A 17,686-nucleotide genomic window follows, 5' to 3' on the forward strand; every position below is an offset into this window, starting at 1 on the left:
TCAGTCTTTCACTTCATCCTCAGCTCACCTGCTCAACACAAACCATAACAAACCAGAGGAATCAGTGTGTCATTTCTTTGTTCCTTTGCCTTATGGGTTCACTTCTCTCCTCCTGTGTCACAAAGAGCTCAGACATAAATTGAACATTATGAGACTGAAACTTGATCTGAAACATCATTAAGAGAAAACAGAGTCCGAAACCTGGAGTGTGTGACCGTGTGGATACAGCAGCTGCTGTAGAACAGACCGCTGTCTCTTTATTTTCCTCAGCTGAGTGTGTGTGTTACCATACTCACCAGATGATCCTGGATACTTACAGCAGATCACTTCCTCAGCAGCTCCACAGTCAGCACACACACTGAGTTCAACAGTAAAACTAATGTGGTATCTGCTGCCACACAGAGGAGGCAGAGAACCAGTGTGTTGGCTGGTCTGAGGTCAGATGACAGTGTTCACATCAAAAACAAAACTAACGGGTAAATGTTACAGAGCTGAATTCAATGTAGCTGAATGCTCCTCTGTTATAAATCTGCGTTGTTTTACAGTGAAACAGCTCTGAAGCTCAGTGAATGTTCCAGTTTTATGTCTGTCTGCAGATGCATGACATCGTCAAGGCCGTGGGCAACTGCAGCTACAACCAGCTGGTGGAGAAGATCATTTCCTGCAAACAGTCAGACAACAGCGAGCTGGCAGGAGAAGGTGGGTGCTGTCCTCCCCCTCTGTCTCCTCCTCTGCTGTCTGACCTCCCCCCTGTCTCTTCCTCTGTCTCCTCCTCTGAAATCCTGAGTTTCAGAGCTGAAGTTCTTCTCTCTGTTAATTTTAAACAACATGTTGAAATCTCTCCATCTTTGTTCTGTGTGCACTCTGCTCTCCAAACACTTAGCTGTGAATGAGCAGCTGGTTGATCGTAGTGTAGACGACTCATCTGTGGTCTAATGATGAAAATATCTGTCTGTTAGAAATAGTTAAAGTCAGACTAAACCATCTCCCTCTCCTCTGTTTGTCTCCTGTGGTCCAGGAATCGTAGCAGAGCAGTTTTTGAACAGCACAGCCACTCAGCTCACCTACCACGGTTTATGTGAGCTCACATCCACCGTCCAGGAGGGAGAGCTCTGTGTCTTCTTCAGGAACAACCACTTCAGCACCATGATCAAGTACAAGGTAAACACTGAGGAGCACTGACAGCAGCCTGACTACACTTTACACCTAACTGACTACACCTGACTACACCTTACACCTCACTACACTTGACTGACTACACTTGACTGACTACACCTGACTACATCTGAATACACCTGACTACACCTGACTGACTACACCTAACTACACCTGACTGACTACACCTGACTACACCTGAATACACCTTACACCTGAATACACCTTTGTTTAAGATAAGATAGACTTTATTTATCCCACTTATGGGAAATTCACTCGTTGCAGCAGTGAGAGCAAATAAGAGTGAAGAACAGACACAGATGAAAATATAATAATAAGAATATAAAAACAGAAGAATAAAAATAAAGTGCAAAAAGTGTCACAAAACTCTGAAACAAACGGAATTTTACAGTTTGTATACAGAAATAGTAATAATCACTGATGTAGATAAAAGTATGTGCAAAATAAAAAAATAAAAACAATTTTAAAAAAGGACATGAGAGTTCAGATCTATTGTTGACTGTATCCGTTGTGTGTTAGCGTCTACCTGTGAGGATGTTTCCTCTTCCTGTAACCTGTGTTTCACAGCCTCTCTCTGACACGTCCTTCAGATGGATGAGTTTTATCTTTATGTGTAACAGACACACACCATCAGATTAATCCTGCCCCCCGCCCCCGTCCACAGCTGGCTCAGTGTATCACTGCAGCTGGAACAGACCTTTCCTGTTGACCACAGGAGGAAGTGAAGTCTTGTGTTGAATAGTTCACTGTTGTTGCCAATGTAAGCAGAGCTGTGTGTGTCACCTCTAACCTCAGGGGGGGAGTGAACCAGCAGCAGAGATCCTGACTTCATATATGTAGCTCTGATCCTGTATGTGGTCCTGACCTAGGGCCAGCTCTACCTTCTGGTGACAGACCAGGGTTTCCTGACCGAGGAGAAGGTTGTCTGGGAGAGTCTGCACAATGTCGACGGAGACGGCAACTTCTGTGACTCAGAGTTCCGGTTGCGGCCTCCTTCGGATCCAGAGACCGTGTACCGAGGCCAGCAGGATCAGATAGACCAGGTCTGAGCTCTGAGAACCAGCAACTACCCACCACCATATCCCGAGCCGCTCACACCTACACCATCAGTCTAACAACACACTGTGCCCTCCTCTGGACCTAACAGAAACTACACACAGCTCATCTGACACCAGGAAACAACACAGCACAGATTCAACACAGAGAAACAATAAGAGAAAAATTCAGCAGCCTGATCCACACATCCAACACACTGACTTTATGACTGTAACTCTCAGCTGTGAGCTGACTGGTCAGTCAGAGCATTTCAGTCACACACACACAGGTCAAACAGGAACATTGAGTCCTGAAACCAGGAAGTCAGTTAGCATGTTAGCATGTTAGCACTTCCTGTTCCCTCGTCCTAAAGTCAGTGTGTTTCTGGTTAAATGTCTGAAATAAGGTCTGTAGTTTTAACACAAGCTCCAGACATTTTCAGGTTTTATTCTCGGACATAAAATGGGTCAGTAAATCCCCCACTCCTGATGTTTGAAGCTTTTACGTGTCTTAAAAAAGGCGGTTGCTAACGAGTGTCTAAATGAGACTACAGAGGTTGTCGGGGACGTTAACATGAAAACCCATCTACTCACCAGTCCACCTTTACAGCCTCGTTGTGTTTCTACTCACGCTCTTTCAAACTCTCACTAACTTTCTAAGAAGAAAGGCTTTTGTAGAAGAGCTCAGAGCTAAATGAAATGACCAGTTGGAAGCTTAGTGGTGGAGACGTTGACGTCATGTGACCGTGGTGTAGTTGGTTTATAGCCTAACATTAGCTTCTTACTTGTGAGATTGGATTTAGGCTTCAAACATCTGATTAGTGGTGTTCATCTGTGAAGATGATCTGATCAACTAAACCTGGAAGGATCAGAAACTTTAGTTGGTCACAGTTTATTTTCTGGAATAATCCAAAACACAATGAAAAAATCCCATTGGCTTTTTGTGGAGGAACCAGGCTGATGCTAACTTCAGGGCTGGACTACAGAAACACATCATCACTTTTTATTCTCTGTGGTTACTCAGGTCCAGACTCTTCATCTGACACGTAAAGACTGTTTCTGTTCTCATCCTCAGCTCAGTTAGTTTGGAGAGAACTGGAGAGTCTGTCTGTTTGATCAGACCTGTCTGTCTCTCTCCCTGTCTGGCTCTCCAGGACTACCTGATGGCCTTGTCGCTGCAGCAGGAGCAGCAGAGTCAGGAGCTGCAGTGGGAGCAGCTCCCTGAGGGGATCTCTGACCTAGAACTGGCCAAGAAGCTTCAGGAGGAGGAGGACCGACGAGCCTCCCAGTACTACCAGGAGCAGGAGCAGGAGCAGGCGGTGGCAGCAGCACAGGTGAGGGAGGAGGAGGAGGAGGAGGAGGGAGGAAGAGAGGGAGGAGAAGAGGAGAGGAGAGGAAGAGGAGAAGAGGAGGAGAGGAGGACTGTGAACAGATGTGAGGTGTGTAATGTAGAGGAGGGTGTTGATCTGTGACTGGACCTCAGTGATCAGTGTGTCTGAGACCAGGCTCTGCTCCACCTCCCTCACTTCCTTCCTTAATCTAGACTGATTCCTGGACTGTGGACCTCAGTGATCCGTCTCTCTGAGTGTTTCAGACGAGGCTGCTTCATCAGGAACAACAGATGAAAGGCAGCAGTTCTGTTCTGATTCTCCAGGTTTATTCTCCTGGTTTCTGGTGTTCAACAGAAACAACATGGTGTGTCATTGGTTAGAACAGTGTTGATGATGAGAGCACAGACACGTTCAGACAGAAACAGATAAATCCAGAGAGGTCTCCGCCTCCTCATGTTTGATTGCCTGTTCAGTGTGACGTGTTTTTAACTCAGACCTCACAGTGATCAGCAGCTTTAATGCTCCTGTGTTCTTCTGTTTGTGTTTGTGCAGCAGGGTCAACAGGAAGCTGCCAATGGAGACGAAGCCGACAGAGGAGGTGCAGGAGCAGGTGGAGCAGCGGCTGCAGCTGGGACGGCGGCAGTCGGAGGCATGCCCAGTCCAGGAAAACAGTCATCGAGCGGGGAGCGCAAAGCCAAGAGGGAGGCGAAGGATAAAGACAAATGTGTGATTTTGTAACATACAGAGTGTGTGTGTGTGTGTGTGTGTGTGTGAGAGTGTGAGAGAGAGTGTGTGAGAGGATGGGGACACAGCACCTGTTACTGGACTCACACCGCGGAGCCCCCCCGCAGGACTAACAGGGGGAGGACCCCACCCCCCTCCTGCTGCTCCCAAACCACTGGTGCCTGCTGTCGTCAGAGGACGGGACACGACCACGACCCCCCGGGCTCCACACAGTTAGTTACCTGCTGCAGCGCACCACCTGTGATGAGGGTGGAGTTAATCTGAGGAGGTTTTATAGCAACATAATCTGAAGAAACTACACGTCGCTCATTTCACTCATCACTGCAGCTTATAAGCTTTTTTCTACTCCTGGATATTTACACACAGTTTCTGTTTTAGTGCCGTTTTTTTACGTTAGCTGTCGATGCCAAGTTTCACATGTTATTTATGTAACGGGAGCGGTTTGTGTTGTTGTTGAGAGGGATTTGTCCTGTTAGAGATCAGTGTAATGCACACCTGTTCCTGAGGAGCAGACAGATACTGTAGCTTCAACACTCATCACAGCTGGTTCAGATTTTGCCTTAACAGCGAGCAGCAGTGTTGTACTCTGTCTGAACGTGTGTGTGTGTGTGTGTGTGTGTGTGTGTGTGTGTGTGTTCACTGATGGAACAAAGTCTCTAATTGGAAACAGACAAATCTTTGATGCTGTATCAGTTTAAATCTAACATTTGTAATGTTGTGATTCTGAGCTGAGTGTGTGTGTGTGTGTGTGTGTGTGTGTGTGTCCTCTGTTCGGTCCTGGACGTTTCACAGGTTTTCTAAAGAAACAGAGTTCAGTCATACACCTCTGAACCAGATCAGCTCAGACCTCAGATCTGAGGCAACAACAACTCCAGTTACAGGAGTTACAGTTACAGTTACAGTTACAGATCCAGATCCAGTGGGTCAATCTCAGCTCCTCTGTCAGATCCCGAACAGGCTGGATCCATGTGGATCCTGGTGGAGAGTTGTGTCAGTGCAGGTTGAAGCGGAGCTGCTGAGGATGAGCTGGATCTTCACTCTGAACTCTGAATCTCTGTCTTATGACCTTTTTAAACTTCATGTCACTGCAGACTCATAATGTACATATTTCCTCTGATGGATTGAGCTGGTGGTTTGTGCCATTACTGAACCGTGGGACTGCCTCCTGACAGACTTTTCTATCTAAACATTCCAGTCGGATGCCTTGTTTCAGACAGAGGAGGGTTGTAGCACAGAGACAGGTGTGAGGACAGGACGCTGACGTGGAAGCAGCAGGTGACGTCCTGCATTCGGCTGTGTTTTGTATATATCTGACGCCTTACGACATTTCAGCGTATTTTCTAGGTGAGAGGAAACAGGCGTGTGAGCAGAACGAGACAATCCATTCATCTTTTTCACTCAGACATCAGAAATACTCTCAGGCCTTTTACTGAAGGGACGAATCCTTGCGTGTCTTTTTCAAACAGGAAGCTTTGTATCAACTCAGTCCCTCGGCCTGTCGTCACTTCCTCCTCACAGCTTTTAGTTTCCTGTGTGTTTATACTCACAGCAGCCATCTTAAACTCTGAAGGATTTAACACTAGTTTATTTAAAAACTTCACACTAACACTTTGACGTGACCTGCTCCTCCTGTGTTCACTACCTGATGTAAATAAAAACCCTTCAACAGGGTTGAGGAACATGAATGTCTCCTCAGCAGCTTTTTGTTTCCATGCAGATTAAATAAATAACCTGTGATCAGAGCAGGAGGAGGAGCAGGAGGAGCAGGAGGAGGCTCTGTGGAAACGTCGTGCTGTTTGTTTCTGTGAGTTTCAGCTCAGTCACGTCTCGAGCTGATGAAACATTCCAATGGACGTTTAAAGAAAATGAATCTGATTGATTGTGTGTTGGTGTTTGGAGCCTCAGTTTCTCTTCTTCAGCTCATCACATCTTTTATTTGTGTTGTGTTTGACCCTCACTCCTACGATGAACTGATCAGAAGGATTTCATGTGTCGGTGTCTCTTGGTGGTTCTTGTGATGTTGGGTAAATGCTGTAAAGTTGTTGGTTGTTGAACATTTAATCTTTGTGATTGGTTTGCACTGTTACATTGATATGCACTAACAGAAGAGATACATACCTCATTTTATACAGAACATTAAATTGTGCTATTGTTCTTTGGGAACCTTTTAAAAACTGAATAATGGCCAAAAGAAAATCTCTCTGCTGGTGAATCTGTTGGAAGGCGTGAAAGGGCTGATTAACGATTAAAGATTAGAACTTGCTGCAATCATTCAGGTCAGTGGTTCACCTGCACCAGGACAGAGGCCTGAGGACCAGCTCACAGGTAGACCAGGTGGGAGGGGGGTCGCTCTGATCTGGATCCACTCTCAGAGCATGGAAACACTGGTCTCCACTCAGTCCACAAAACAACGGTGTAGGTGCACCAGAGTTTAACCACACGACGTTCACAGGACTTTAACATACAGGGAGGCGGGGGAGTGTTGTGGTCGATGTAGCAGAAGGAAACGAGACACAGCTAATCAACCTAATGGGAGAAGACTTCTTTAGTACCAGATTTCCAGCTCTGACTTTGTTCAGGACTGAGACGTCAGAGTGAAACTTTATTAACAAACGACCCCGAGAACATTTCTGTTGTTTCCACTGTTCAGATCTTTATGTTCAGATCTTCATGATCAGATCTCTTAACGTTCAGGTCTCACAGGACTCAGAGACAGGAAGGTGTTTGTGAATACAGGAGGTTACTCATCTGTGTTGATTTCAATGTTCATCTATTTACATCAATGACCAAATAATGTATGTAGCCTTTCACATTACAGTCACATATTGTATATGGTGATATATATAAATATATATATAACTAAATGCCTTATAGACGAGGGACATTCAACCTGATTAGAAGTTACCAGGATAATAAAAGACTAAGATCAATAGTTGGCTTGTTGTCATCGTTTGTAATCAGCTCCGATCACTTTGACGAACAATCAAAGAAATGTATATAATATGAACTTGTTTGTCAGTGATTTTCTGTGTGTGTGCGTGAGTGTGAGTCAGTGTTGGATCATGTTGACAGCAGAACTCACGCTCACCCTGATCAGGTAAATCTGAACACCTGTGTCCAGAGCTGAAGCTCAGCTGATGTCAGTTCAGCTGATTGGAGAGAAAATAAAAGTGAGCTCAGGTCACTGCAGACATCAGAAACTAAATCCAAAGAACTGTTTAAACTCAGTGATGTGTGAGTGAAGCAGAGGGAGATAGTTTTATTTTTTACCTGAACACAGAGAGAAGACATTTAGATTTACTCTCAGACCCAAACACTGCTCAGTGTGATTCATTGTGATAATGTCTGAGCTGCTCTTTAAACTGGAGACGATCAGATGTCTTAAATTCTCCTGAAACTTTGTCAGTGAGTTGAAGATAAAACAACTGCTCGAATATAAAATGTCTCAACTGTTCCCACGTGAGTTTGTGTTAGAGTCAGTCGGAGATAAACTTCTACAGATTCTTTGAACATAAATGAAACATGCTCTCATCTCATTCAACTTTTAGGAGTCATTACTTTAAAATATCTACTTCTTTTAGTCTAGGAGTTATTTCCTAAATCTAGTTTTATTTTAGAAGTTTTTTTCTGCCAGTTAATTTACAGGTCTGGCTAAAATCTGACTGAAGTCTTTATGAACTAGAGCCCAGGTCCCAGCTCTCCTCAGATTCAGTCCATCATTTAGTTTTTGGTTGTTAGATCAAATTTGACATTGTTCTGGAGAGTTTGCTGCACGTCCTGCAGTGAGGAGTAGGAGCTCTCAGATAAGGAGAGAGGAGGAGATACAGAGTCCACCATGACTGAACAATCAGAGTCGTTCTGTTTAATCAAGCTTCAATTACAACAGGTGTGTAAGTAAAGTGAGTGTGAGGAGGCAGCTCTGGACAGGCTGTGTTGGTCCAAATATAAAAAGGATAAAAAAAAAACAGGTTTTAAATTAAATGAACAAATAAATAGAACTGAAACAGAAATGGAGTCTGTATTGTCCGTAGCACAGTCACAGAACCTCCTGTCACTGGGTTAAATTAATGAAATCTGAGTGAAATAAATCAGACTGTACATGTGATCAGGGTCCAGTCCTGAGAGCCCTGCAGGATCAGACTCTACAACACAGGCTGTTTCAGAGTTTGATGATGTTTCAGTAAATCTAACTCATCTTTCCACATCAGGTTTGACTTTAAAACAGCTCCACTGTGATTAGTTTCCTCTCAGAGACTGAAATAAGACACAGGAGAACTGAACATGTACATACACTCACTGAGAGACTGGAAAACTTTACTTACAAAGACCTGGGGCTGTACAATAGCTTCCTACATATCAGTAAAACATGTGCACAGGGTTATTTAATGATAACAGCACAACTGTCAGGAGAACCCTACACTGAGGTAAACACTGGTCTATACAAATAAAATAGTGTCATCAACCTCATGGCTACAAACGTGCCAACTAAAACAGCTGATACTCTAAAAAGAAAGTTCAGTAAATGTTCAGGTGCTTTTCAGAGCAGCAGGCTCTGGTCAGAACTGCCGCTGCGTTCCTTTGAAGGGTTTGAATCCACCCACGTTGGCGCCGCTGGGAATGGAGTTGCTGGTGATCTGAACAATCCGGTTCATTCCAGATGAAGAGTGGCTGCAGAGAGAGACAGAGTTCAGGTCTGAGACAGAAACCAGAGTCACACTGTTCACTTCTCTAGAAACCTGCTGTACCTGGAGGGAGCCATCATGCTGCCACGGGCATCTCCCATCCTGCGGTTATCAGGGAAGCCTCCACCCTGGGAGCTCGACCCGCCATGCCACTCCTTCCTGAGCCCCGGCTCCCTGCTGTGACGCTCCACCACCACCTGACGACCTGAACTGAACGGCTGCAGACACACAGGAGTCACTCATCTGTCAGGTACGACTCAAACTCTGTTCTCAGTGCCTCCATACAGAAAAATATATGACTGACATTACCAGGGAAAACTAAACTGTAAGTCTGACAGTGACAGAAAAATCTCTCCAATATGAAAGACTGAGTCACTGATCACTGATAACTACAGCTGGAGTTTCTGTCGATCCACTGATCAGATACTCATGCAGAGTGTTTAAAGAAAACCTTCATGTTTGAGTCATGAACTGTGAACCTCCTGTTAGAGGAGGAGAGCTTTCCTCTGCTCTGCTGACCTGATCACTCATCACCATGGGTCTTCCTCCGTCTCGGTCGTTGAAGCTGCTCCGTCCACGGCTGGCCGAGGATCCTCCTCTGAGTGCGGGACCTGGACCTTCTCTGCCCGACCGTTCAGGACGCATACGCATCGGTCCTCTGCTCATCACATCAGGAGAGAGATTTCAACTGATCAGTCTTCACATACTGGAGAAGAAACAGTCACAATGCTTCTTTTTTCAGGAATATTTCTCACCTCATCTCTCCCTTGTTGGAGTTCATCCCTCCATCATTCTTCCACCCATGGCCTCCGTCTCTGGGTGAGCGGTTGTGTGACATGCCGGGCATCGCCGCTCTGGCTCCCATCGGCCGATCGTGCATGGGCACCGGTCGTCTCTCGTCTCTGTCCCTGCGGTCGGTGTCGCGGAGTTCGGCTCGAGGAGGAGGAGGGGGTTCGGCTCTGCGCACCGTCTCAAAGGTCTTGGGGTAGCGCTCGAAGCTGGAGCCTTCTCTGTGAGGAGCGGGGCGGGTTTTCTTCACCTCAGGCTCTCCGTCAAACCTGTTCCGTCTGGAAACAAAGACCAGGATGGGATCAGACACAAAGACCAGGATGTGTGAGGTCAGGACCACAAAGTCCTCTCAGCTCCACTACCTGTCGTAGGTGTTGGGCTGCTCGGCTGCAGCCTCAGGGAAACGCCCTCTGTCTCGAGGGTTGAAGTTTGAGAAGCGGTTCTGCTGCCGGTTGTAGCTGGAGCCTTGGTTCAAACGGACGTCAGACTCCGACTGCATCTTCTTGTTTCCATTCCAGTAGGGATCGTCTCTGCGACTGAGACAACAAACACACACCTCATGAGCTCCTGAACAACAGGACTGATGGTTCTCACCTCTCAGGTGTTCTGCTTTAAACACACACAACTAACTCCAGATTTACACAACATACAACAAACCTGACACCAAAACTCAAACTGAACAAAAGCTACTTTCCAGAAAAAGATGGAAATGGTTTTATTTCTAATGATGCCAACTGACTCGTCCTCTCACAGTCCAACCAATAAAATGCTAAATAACTTTAGTGAACTACTGCTGTTCATGTCTCAGTATGAATCAGCTGCTGAGGGACAGAGAACAAACCTGTGCTCCACCTCGCGGCCTCTCTTCAGGTTGTTTCTCTTCTCCTGTTCGTAGCGGAGCTGCTCCTGCTGCCTCCTCAGCTCCTCACGTTCACGAGCCATCCGCTCGGCCTCTTTACGCCGCTCCTGAAGGAGCACGCATTAACACAAACTGATTGAAGTGTGGATATCATTATACAGAGTGATATAATGTGAGTGGCTTTAACACCTCTACAGAACCTGTTCTGTACCGGACACAGCTGCCTGTGGTCTCTGTACAGATGAATACCTGAACTCCTGAGATGTGTTCACTGTACCTGCTCTATACGGACTCTCTCTCTCTCCAGCCTCTCTCTCTCCAGACGCTCCCTCTCCAGTTTCTGTCTCTCCATCTCCAGTCTCTGCCGCTCTCGGAGCAGGTTCTCCCGCTCTTCACGCTCCCGCAGCAGACGCACACGCTCGCGCTCCCGTCGCTCTCGTTCGGCGATTTCACGTCGCCTAAAGATGAGAAAACGTCCTTGGTGTGAGGCCCTCAGATCAATAAATAACAGGATTTGGTCTAAATGCTGAGTGTGTGTGATACATGTGCTCTGTTTGAGGATACCTGCGCAGCTCCACAGCTCTGCGCACTCGCTCCAGACGAGCCATCCGCTCTCTCATCCGCTGCTCCTTCATCTTCTCAAACGGCAGGATATCCATGTCTTCTCCTTTGTTACTGAAAGGTCGCTGTTTGTCCTTCATCATCTCAAACTGAGAGGGAGAAGTTTAAAAAGAGAAGTTTAAAGAACAGTTCACAGGTGAAGAACTGTGAAAGGAAAAACAGAGTTCTAGTTTTATACCTCTTCAGGAGGAATCAACCACTTTGGCCGCCTCTGAATGTTCATGTTGACAAAAGGCTGAAAACAGGTTTAAACAGAATCTTAACATCATCTTCTGACAACAACTTTAAAATCTCATAAAATACAAATAAAAGGTCTTACTTTATCAAAATACCTTCCCCTTCTGAAAGGTCTCATTTTGCCAAAGTTGTTGTCTCCTTTGGTGTGATCCATTCCCATCATCTTCCCTGGGCTCTTTGTCCCTGCAGAGGAAGAAACAGAGTTATCAGCCTGGTGATCACCTGGATTCTCTGGGTTAGTGACGGAGGAATAAAACCTACGTCCGTGTTTTCTGTCGTCTTTCTTTGATGAATCTTGTCCCAGGTTGGATGACACAGACTCAGACTTTGTGCTCTTGGCTTCCTGTTTCTTGGATAAATCTTTGTCCTTCTCTGAGAGTTTATCTGACTTCTTGTCATCTTTTTTGTACGATGGCTGAGCTCTGAGTGTGAGGAGAACAAAAGGTTAAATCTAATCTCAATCCAACAGAGGATCAATTCTTCAATTCGTCCTGTCACTCACTTGTTCGTCCACTTTGTCCCTGTGGAACTGCGCTTGTCACCGGATTTACTGGAACCTGCTTTGTCCTCTGCTTCTTTCTTCGACGGCTCTTTTTTGAACGGGTCGTTTTTGGCCTGAAAAACAGCAGCGGTGAGATAAAAACAGATGAACTGTTCCTCCATGAATAAAGGGAGTATCATCAGAATCAGGTTCAGGTCAGGTGACTCTGTTTCCTGACTCACCCTCTCCACATAGATCTGCTGTCCGTGCAGCTCTGTGCAGTCGAGGTGGGAGACGCACCGAGTCACCTCTGTACTTGAGGACATCGTCACCAAACCATAACACTTCGAACCAGGACTCCGAGCGTTCGTTACCACTTTGGCGCTTAAAACCTGTCGGAAACAAATCTCATTTCAATGTTTCTCTTTGACACAGAACATTAAATGACAGATTCAGGGTAAGCAGCAGTTATTTACCTTTCCATATTTGCCGAACAGGTTCTTCAGATCAGCTGCTTTGGTGTTTGAGGACAGGCCGCTCACCCAGATGTTACGAGACGAGCTGCTGTTGCTGCTGCTGACGACTCCTGATGAAGACACATTCAGTCGTCACATTGAGGATCTAAAACACAGATATGGTATTGCTCTGTCTAACAGGTTTATTTCTAGCTACGTCTCACCCTTCTCATCCTTCGCAGCCTTCCCCTCTCGGTCTCTTGAAGAGCTACGAAGCAAATGTTGCAACAACAAACAGATGAAAATGAGTGAAGGTAAACACAACCCTGGTGTTCAGACACAGGCAAACAGCTAGTGGAATAAAAACAACATGTCTTAGACTTTTCAGGACAAAAAAATCCTGTAGGCAAGGCGTGGATCTGAACCAATGTCTCAAAGGCTTCATTGCTTTTCCAGTGGTGAGATGGGTCAGGTTGTCAGCCAATTTATTCCCTGGACCAATGAAATCTTCGGAGGTTTGTTCAACTTCACAGCGAATCATTTGACCAAAAGGAAAAAACACTGCCATCACGGGGACTAAAGCTGTTTTACAATGCCTGGTGTGGAAACTGGAAAAGGCTTTAAAACTGCTGGAAAGGTCAAAGTAACAAAGTAAGAGGCGTTTTCTCAGCTCCTGGTTAATGTCACAATTTAACTTCAGGAAAATAAATCAAAGTAGTAACTGGCAGGATTAGGTACATCAGTGAACATTTCCCTTATGGCAAAAAAAAAAAAAAAAATCTTGAGGCTACCCACAATGTTGCGTTCTTAGTGAGCTGGACTTGGTAGTAGTATCAAAGAACTGACATAGAAAGACAAACCTCTTTGCTTGACCTGACGCCCCAGTAGTGGAGGGGCCTTTCTTCCCAGAATCCTTTTCTTTATCTCCCGTTTCAGCTTTCTTCAGGGACTCTCTGCCGTCTTTCTTCGTGGGCTCACACCTGGATCCATCGTCTTTCTTACCATCTTTGTGGCCCTCTGTCTCTTCCTCCTTCATGTCATCATCTGGGCCCGTCTCAGCCGAGGCCTCCGGCTCATCAGTGCCCTTCTCGGCATCTGGATCTGGAAGTTTCACATGTTTACCTGTTTCCAGGAGATCGTCACCATCAACATCTAGGGTGATGGCATCTTCGTTTGGGATAGAGACGGATAGGTGATCATCCTCGGCCTCTTTAGAGGAATTCATGGCTTCAGCATCCATCTCAGCCAGATCGGTCTCTGCCTCTGGCTCAGCCTCTCCATCCATCCCTGGGTCGGCGTCCTCATCCGCCTCCGGCTCAGCATCGGCATCGACCTCGGGCTCAGGCTCTGAATCAGCCTCAGCCGCCACAGCTTCTGACTCTGGTTCGGCCTCAGCCTCGGGCTGAGCCGGGCCGTCCTCACAGGGTGCAGGCTTAGTATTTTCACGAGTACCATCATCTGTATCAGTTACATCTGAGGGATTTAATAAGGATAAACATGGCAAAACACAACTTTTAACATTCACATGTCGCATGTTACTTCACCTAAAAAGTAGAATAGAAAGCACATTTAGTGTTAATGGTCATCGAGGGCGTAGACACCACAGGAAGACACAAACACACACTCTTCACTGAACACGGGGGAGATCAGAGCTCTTCATCTCTTCACACATGTAAAGTACCGACTCATGGTCAGTTCGTGCTGAATGAACAGTTCCAGGTGCTTCCTGTGTGGCAGTTATCCAGGTAGGAGTCTTGTGACAAAGTTCAAACGAGGAAAAACTGGTCAGTTAATCTGTCAGGTAAAACTAGCTGGTCAGTCCATGGAAAGTCATGTGTTAGGAATCTTGAACATCCTCCTCCTTCCACAAAGTCTCAACAGCAGGTTTCAGGACACTCTGAAATCCCTATCAAGCTGCTGTCACGTGTCTCATCAGCTGAACACACAACAGTCCCAGGCCACGCCGTACATCAGACCTCTTCCCTCAGGTGTACGTTTAACTCTGATGAACCAATGAAGTCTCTCCATCTTTGAGCTGCCTCCTGACACAAGGCCTCAGCATCTTTACAGTGTGTGGAGGAGTCCAGCGGTCCTTATTGTGCCCAGATCCCAGCCTCACTCACAGGCCTTCTTACCCGGCAGGACCTTTACCAATGAGTCTGATTCTTGTGGCTCAGGGAGTGACGTACTCAGGCCTACCCAGTGTGATCGTCACCGGTCTGTCCACCAATGATGTCAATCAAAACACGTCAACAGCAAAGAGCAACAATGCTCCAGTTTCTTCTAAATCATCAGACATGAGAAAGCGTCAGGTCTTGGTTTTCGTAGGAAGAGTAGGAAGGTGAATGCCAGAGGTTTTGAAAATGCACTGAAGCAAACCAAACTTTTCTTTAAAACATTCTGAGTAATCCAAGGAAACTGGGAACCTGAGTCGAGGTAACCCACATCCAGTGATTCATGTTTGTACCCATCATAAAAACCGTCATTCTTCACAAACGTCTTCATTGATCATGTCCTTACTGTTCCTGTTAGCGTACTGTGACCTAGATATTGCAGCAGCTAGAAGCATGAAACACCGCTACATCATCAGAAGGTATCAGCTGTCAGAAAGAAACCTACTGTTAGCATCAGGCATCAGTGTGCCAGCTTACGTACCTTTCTCTGATTCATACTCCTCAGTTTCCTGGAAAAGAAAACACTCAGGTGAGTCCACGAAGGTTTCAACACGCACAGCAAGAACAGAGAGTTCTGTCTATCCCGTTACATCAGAGGTTTTCTTAACATGTACACTTCTACTTCATGATTCCATGAAACAATCATACAGATACAAGATGTGTCAACAAATAAAGAGGCTGTTTTTCCAATAGTTTTACATTAGTCTGTGAATGTGTTTCAGTTAATGTGTGTGACATTCTGAATTACAGGCATGAGGATTTTATAAACAAGAGCTTTGAAGTTTGTTAAGCGTAGTTAAGTGTCTTCGCACAGCTTCCTGTCACACTTTTGTTTCAGACTTTAAGACTCTTGACTTCCTGACAATAACTAGAACCACAGCTGGAGTGGACAGATGTTTGCTCCCTGGATAACCCCCACTTTCAAATCAATGATCACTGTGAGTTAACTGTCTGTGTGTAGACATTTAGGCAGGAGAAGGCAAATAAACATTAACATCAGTGTGAACCACCTTGTTGAACGCATCTTCCTCTGCTGTCGTGTCCAGATCCGAGTCCGGTCTTTTCCCTGAAGAGTGAAATAAATAAAACAATGAAAAATCAACACACAGGTTTGTTTCATCACTCCATCTCTTTAAAGAAATCAAAAGATTACCTTTAGCTTTTCCGCCTTTCCGAGGTGACGCGTCACATGGAGGCTGGCTCTGAAAGTTTTCTGAGTCGCCACCTTCATCCTCAATCGCCTTTAAAAAAATTATAATCAGAGTTTAACAAAAACACTTCAGAACTTTGAGGTGTGGGTGGATTCATATTTAAAAGGGCTCATATCTGATCGGATTATCCAAAGTATTTTCCAACTCCTCTGCCAGACAGGAATTAGTAAATGTTTAAAAACAATTCAACTGAGCTTTTTAAATTTTAAACCAGGAAACAAACAGGTGTAGTAAATGAATACTTCTGTAAGTTTTCACCTCATGTCTCCATTCAGACCCTCTAATTCATCAACTGAAATCCATTCATGTGTAAACACGGAACATCATGATGATCATCCAAAGATAAACAGACAGATGTGCTGCTCTCCTGTTTCATGATCCACGGTCCCTCACACATTAAACAAACTGTCTGTTACTGAGAGTTAAAGGCTCAGAAATATTCACCGTGTTAACGTCGTTTCGAGGCCTGTTTTGACTCCATCTCCTGATTTAACGCGAAGGTTACATGGTAATAAATAACGCGTAATATCGTTACAGCCTCATTTTCTCCAGGTGATCATGCAGGTGTGAGTCTCTCACACACAGATGTGTATGTGTCTGTGTATGTATATGTATGTGTGTGTATATGTGTGTGTGTGTGTGTGTGTGTGTGTGTGTACCTGAGGTACACTAGCTAAACTGAAGCGGCGGTCATGTCGATGGTTTACATTAAGCTAACGTTAGCAACTCTGCATAGTTTTCACTCTCTCACACAAACAGGCTGAGTTTTCAGCTACCTGTCTCAGTCTTGCGAGAAGAACGCTCTTTACACCTGAAGTGTCCAAATTCCTTCGCTTGAGCTCAGATTTAAGATCAACAACTCTTAATTCTGATATTTTCTTGCAGTCCGTGGAAATGGCACCCGACGCCATTTTACCTCAGGATTACTGAATGGTACGCTTGCGCACTCCGTTTTGCCAGTTCGTCTTCTTCATCGTCTTTATTTGTCGTCATCACACGCCATGCCGCCGCACAGTGTGCTGGACGACCCGCTGAATTAATACATGACAACAAATCGGTGTCTCACAACAAAACTCCAAACCACTTTCCCATGAAAATACAGTTGATTGATTTAATTCATCCACACGTTCAGGATCTAATTTAGTGGAAAATGAAAGCTCAGTAAATTGTTCATCATCAGGTGGTTCTGGCAGAGAGAGATGACTTCAGATCCCCTTTGACTCAGCTCTGCAGCCTGATATAATTATGACATTTATGATACACAAAATTCAGTTCAGGGCAAATCAGATATACTCTGATTATTTGGTGCATTTTCAAACTCAAGGACAGATCTGCTTGGAAACGTAGTTATATCTTACAAAATCTAATTTAACCCTAAAACACATTCAGTCTAAATCACGCCCTTCACTTCAGCACTGCAGCTTGATCCAATTATGTATTTTATTATGATTATTCATTTATAATTGCTCCCCTCACCAGAACAGTTTCACTAGCAGGTGGTTTAAGTCCTTCCACTCCACTGGGCACAGCTTTTAATTTAATTTAAGTGCTTTGCAGAAGCTGAGAAACTTTCTCTACAGTCTACAGAAAACTATCTGTTATTAAAAAGTATGTACACAGGCCTTTGTGATTTACAGTGTGGAATGAAATCTATAGCAAGGAAATCAAAATGCTCAGATATTTCCTCCCTGTTTCTCTCTGTGGAGACTGGACTGGACTCGGATCTTCCTCAGGTCTCAGCTGTGAACTCTGGACCACAGGTCTCTGTTTAATAACAGACAGTAATGTGATATGTGTCAGGATAATAAAATTATTATCTATTAGCATGTAATGATAGCTGACAACACTGAGAGACCTACTGTCACACTGAAGTCCTGTAAGAAACACTAATC

The 17,686-nt window shown here is 45.1% G+C and overlaps 2 protein-coding genes across 4 annotated transcripts in view; one reads left to right on the forward strand and one right to left on the reverse strand.

Annotated features, from left to right (window-relative positions):
* Positions 1-7,217, forward strand: part of mindy2 (MINDY lysine 48 deubiquitinase 2) — a 21,169-nt gene extending 13,952 nt beyond the window's left edge. For 2 of the 3 annotated variants that reach the window (XM_051073359.1, XM_018683209.2), the window contains exons 5-9: positions 597-699; positions 1,019-1,161; positions 2,046-2,219; positions 3,365-3,544; positions 4,094-7,217. In XM_051073359.1, the coding sequence (XP_050929316.1) occupies positions 597-699; positions 1,019-1,161; positions 2,046-2,219; positions 3,365-3,544; positions 4,094-4,279 (786 nt within the window). In that variant the 3' untranslated portion in view covers positions 4,280-7,217. The remainder of the gene's footprint in view (positions 1-596; positions 700-1,018; positions 1,162-2,045; positions 2,220-3,364; positions 3,545-4,093) is intronic. The other variant, XM_018683210.2, reaches the window with a different exon arrangement.
* A 915-nt stretch (positions 7,218-8,132) lies between these two features.
* Positions 8,133-16,731, reverse strand: sltm (SAFB-like, transcription modulator). The gene is made up of 20 exons (XM_018683206.2): positions 16,571-16,731; positions 15,737-15,824; positions 15,594-15,649; positions 15,065-15,092; positions 13,270-13,882; positions 12,634-12,677; positions 12,431-12,540; positions 12,197-12,346; positions 11,976-12,088; positions 11,735-11,895; positions 11,556-11,656; positions 11,415-11,471; positions 11,180-11,325; positions 10,893-11,073; positions 10,598-10,722; positions 10,119-10,292; positions 9,723-10,034; positions 9,487-9,625; positions 9,031-9,185; positions 8,133-8,953 (listed from the first exon to the last, which is right to left on the reverse strand). Exons 1-20 carry the CDS (start codon positions 16,703-16,705, stop codon positions 8,842-8,844), a joined length of 3,000 nt encoding a protein of 999 aa, XP_018538722.1. The 5' UTR covers positions 16,706-16,731; the 3' UTR covers positions 8,133-8,841.
* Positions 16,732-17,686: the final 955 nt, after the last annotated feature.

The sequence above is a fragment of the Lates calcarifer genome, linkage group LG2 (assembly GCF_001640805.2).
Source record: "Lates calcarifer isolate ASB-BC8 linkage group LG2, TLL_Latcal_v3, whole genome shotgun sequence".
Classification (NCBI taxonomy): domain Eukaryota; kingdom Metazoa; phylum Chordata; class Actinopteri; family Centropomidae; genus Lates; species Lates calcarifer.

Excerpts from the sequence above, each read along its gene's own strand:
- sltm (XM_018683206.2), bottom strand. The coding sequence starts at position 16,705 with ATGGCGTCGGGTGCCATTTCCACGGACTGCAAGAAAATATCAGAATTA. Across the intron at positions 12,678-13,269 it reads GCGTCAGGTCAAGCAAAGAG|CTCTTCAAGAGACCGAGAGG; the intron begins GTTTGTCTTTCT and ends TTTGCTTCGTAG. Across the intron at positions 9,186-9,486 it reads CCATGGTGATGAGTGATCAG|CCGTTCAGTTCAGGTCGTCA; the intron begins GTCAGCAGAGCA and ends GTGTGTCTGCAG.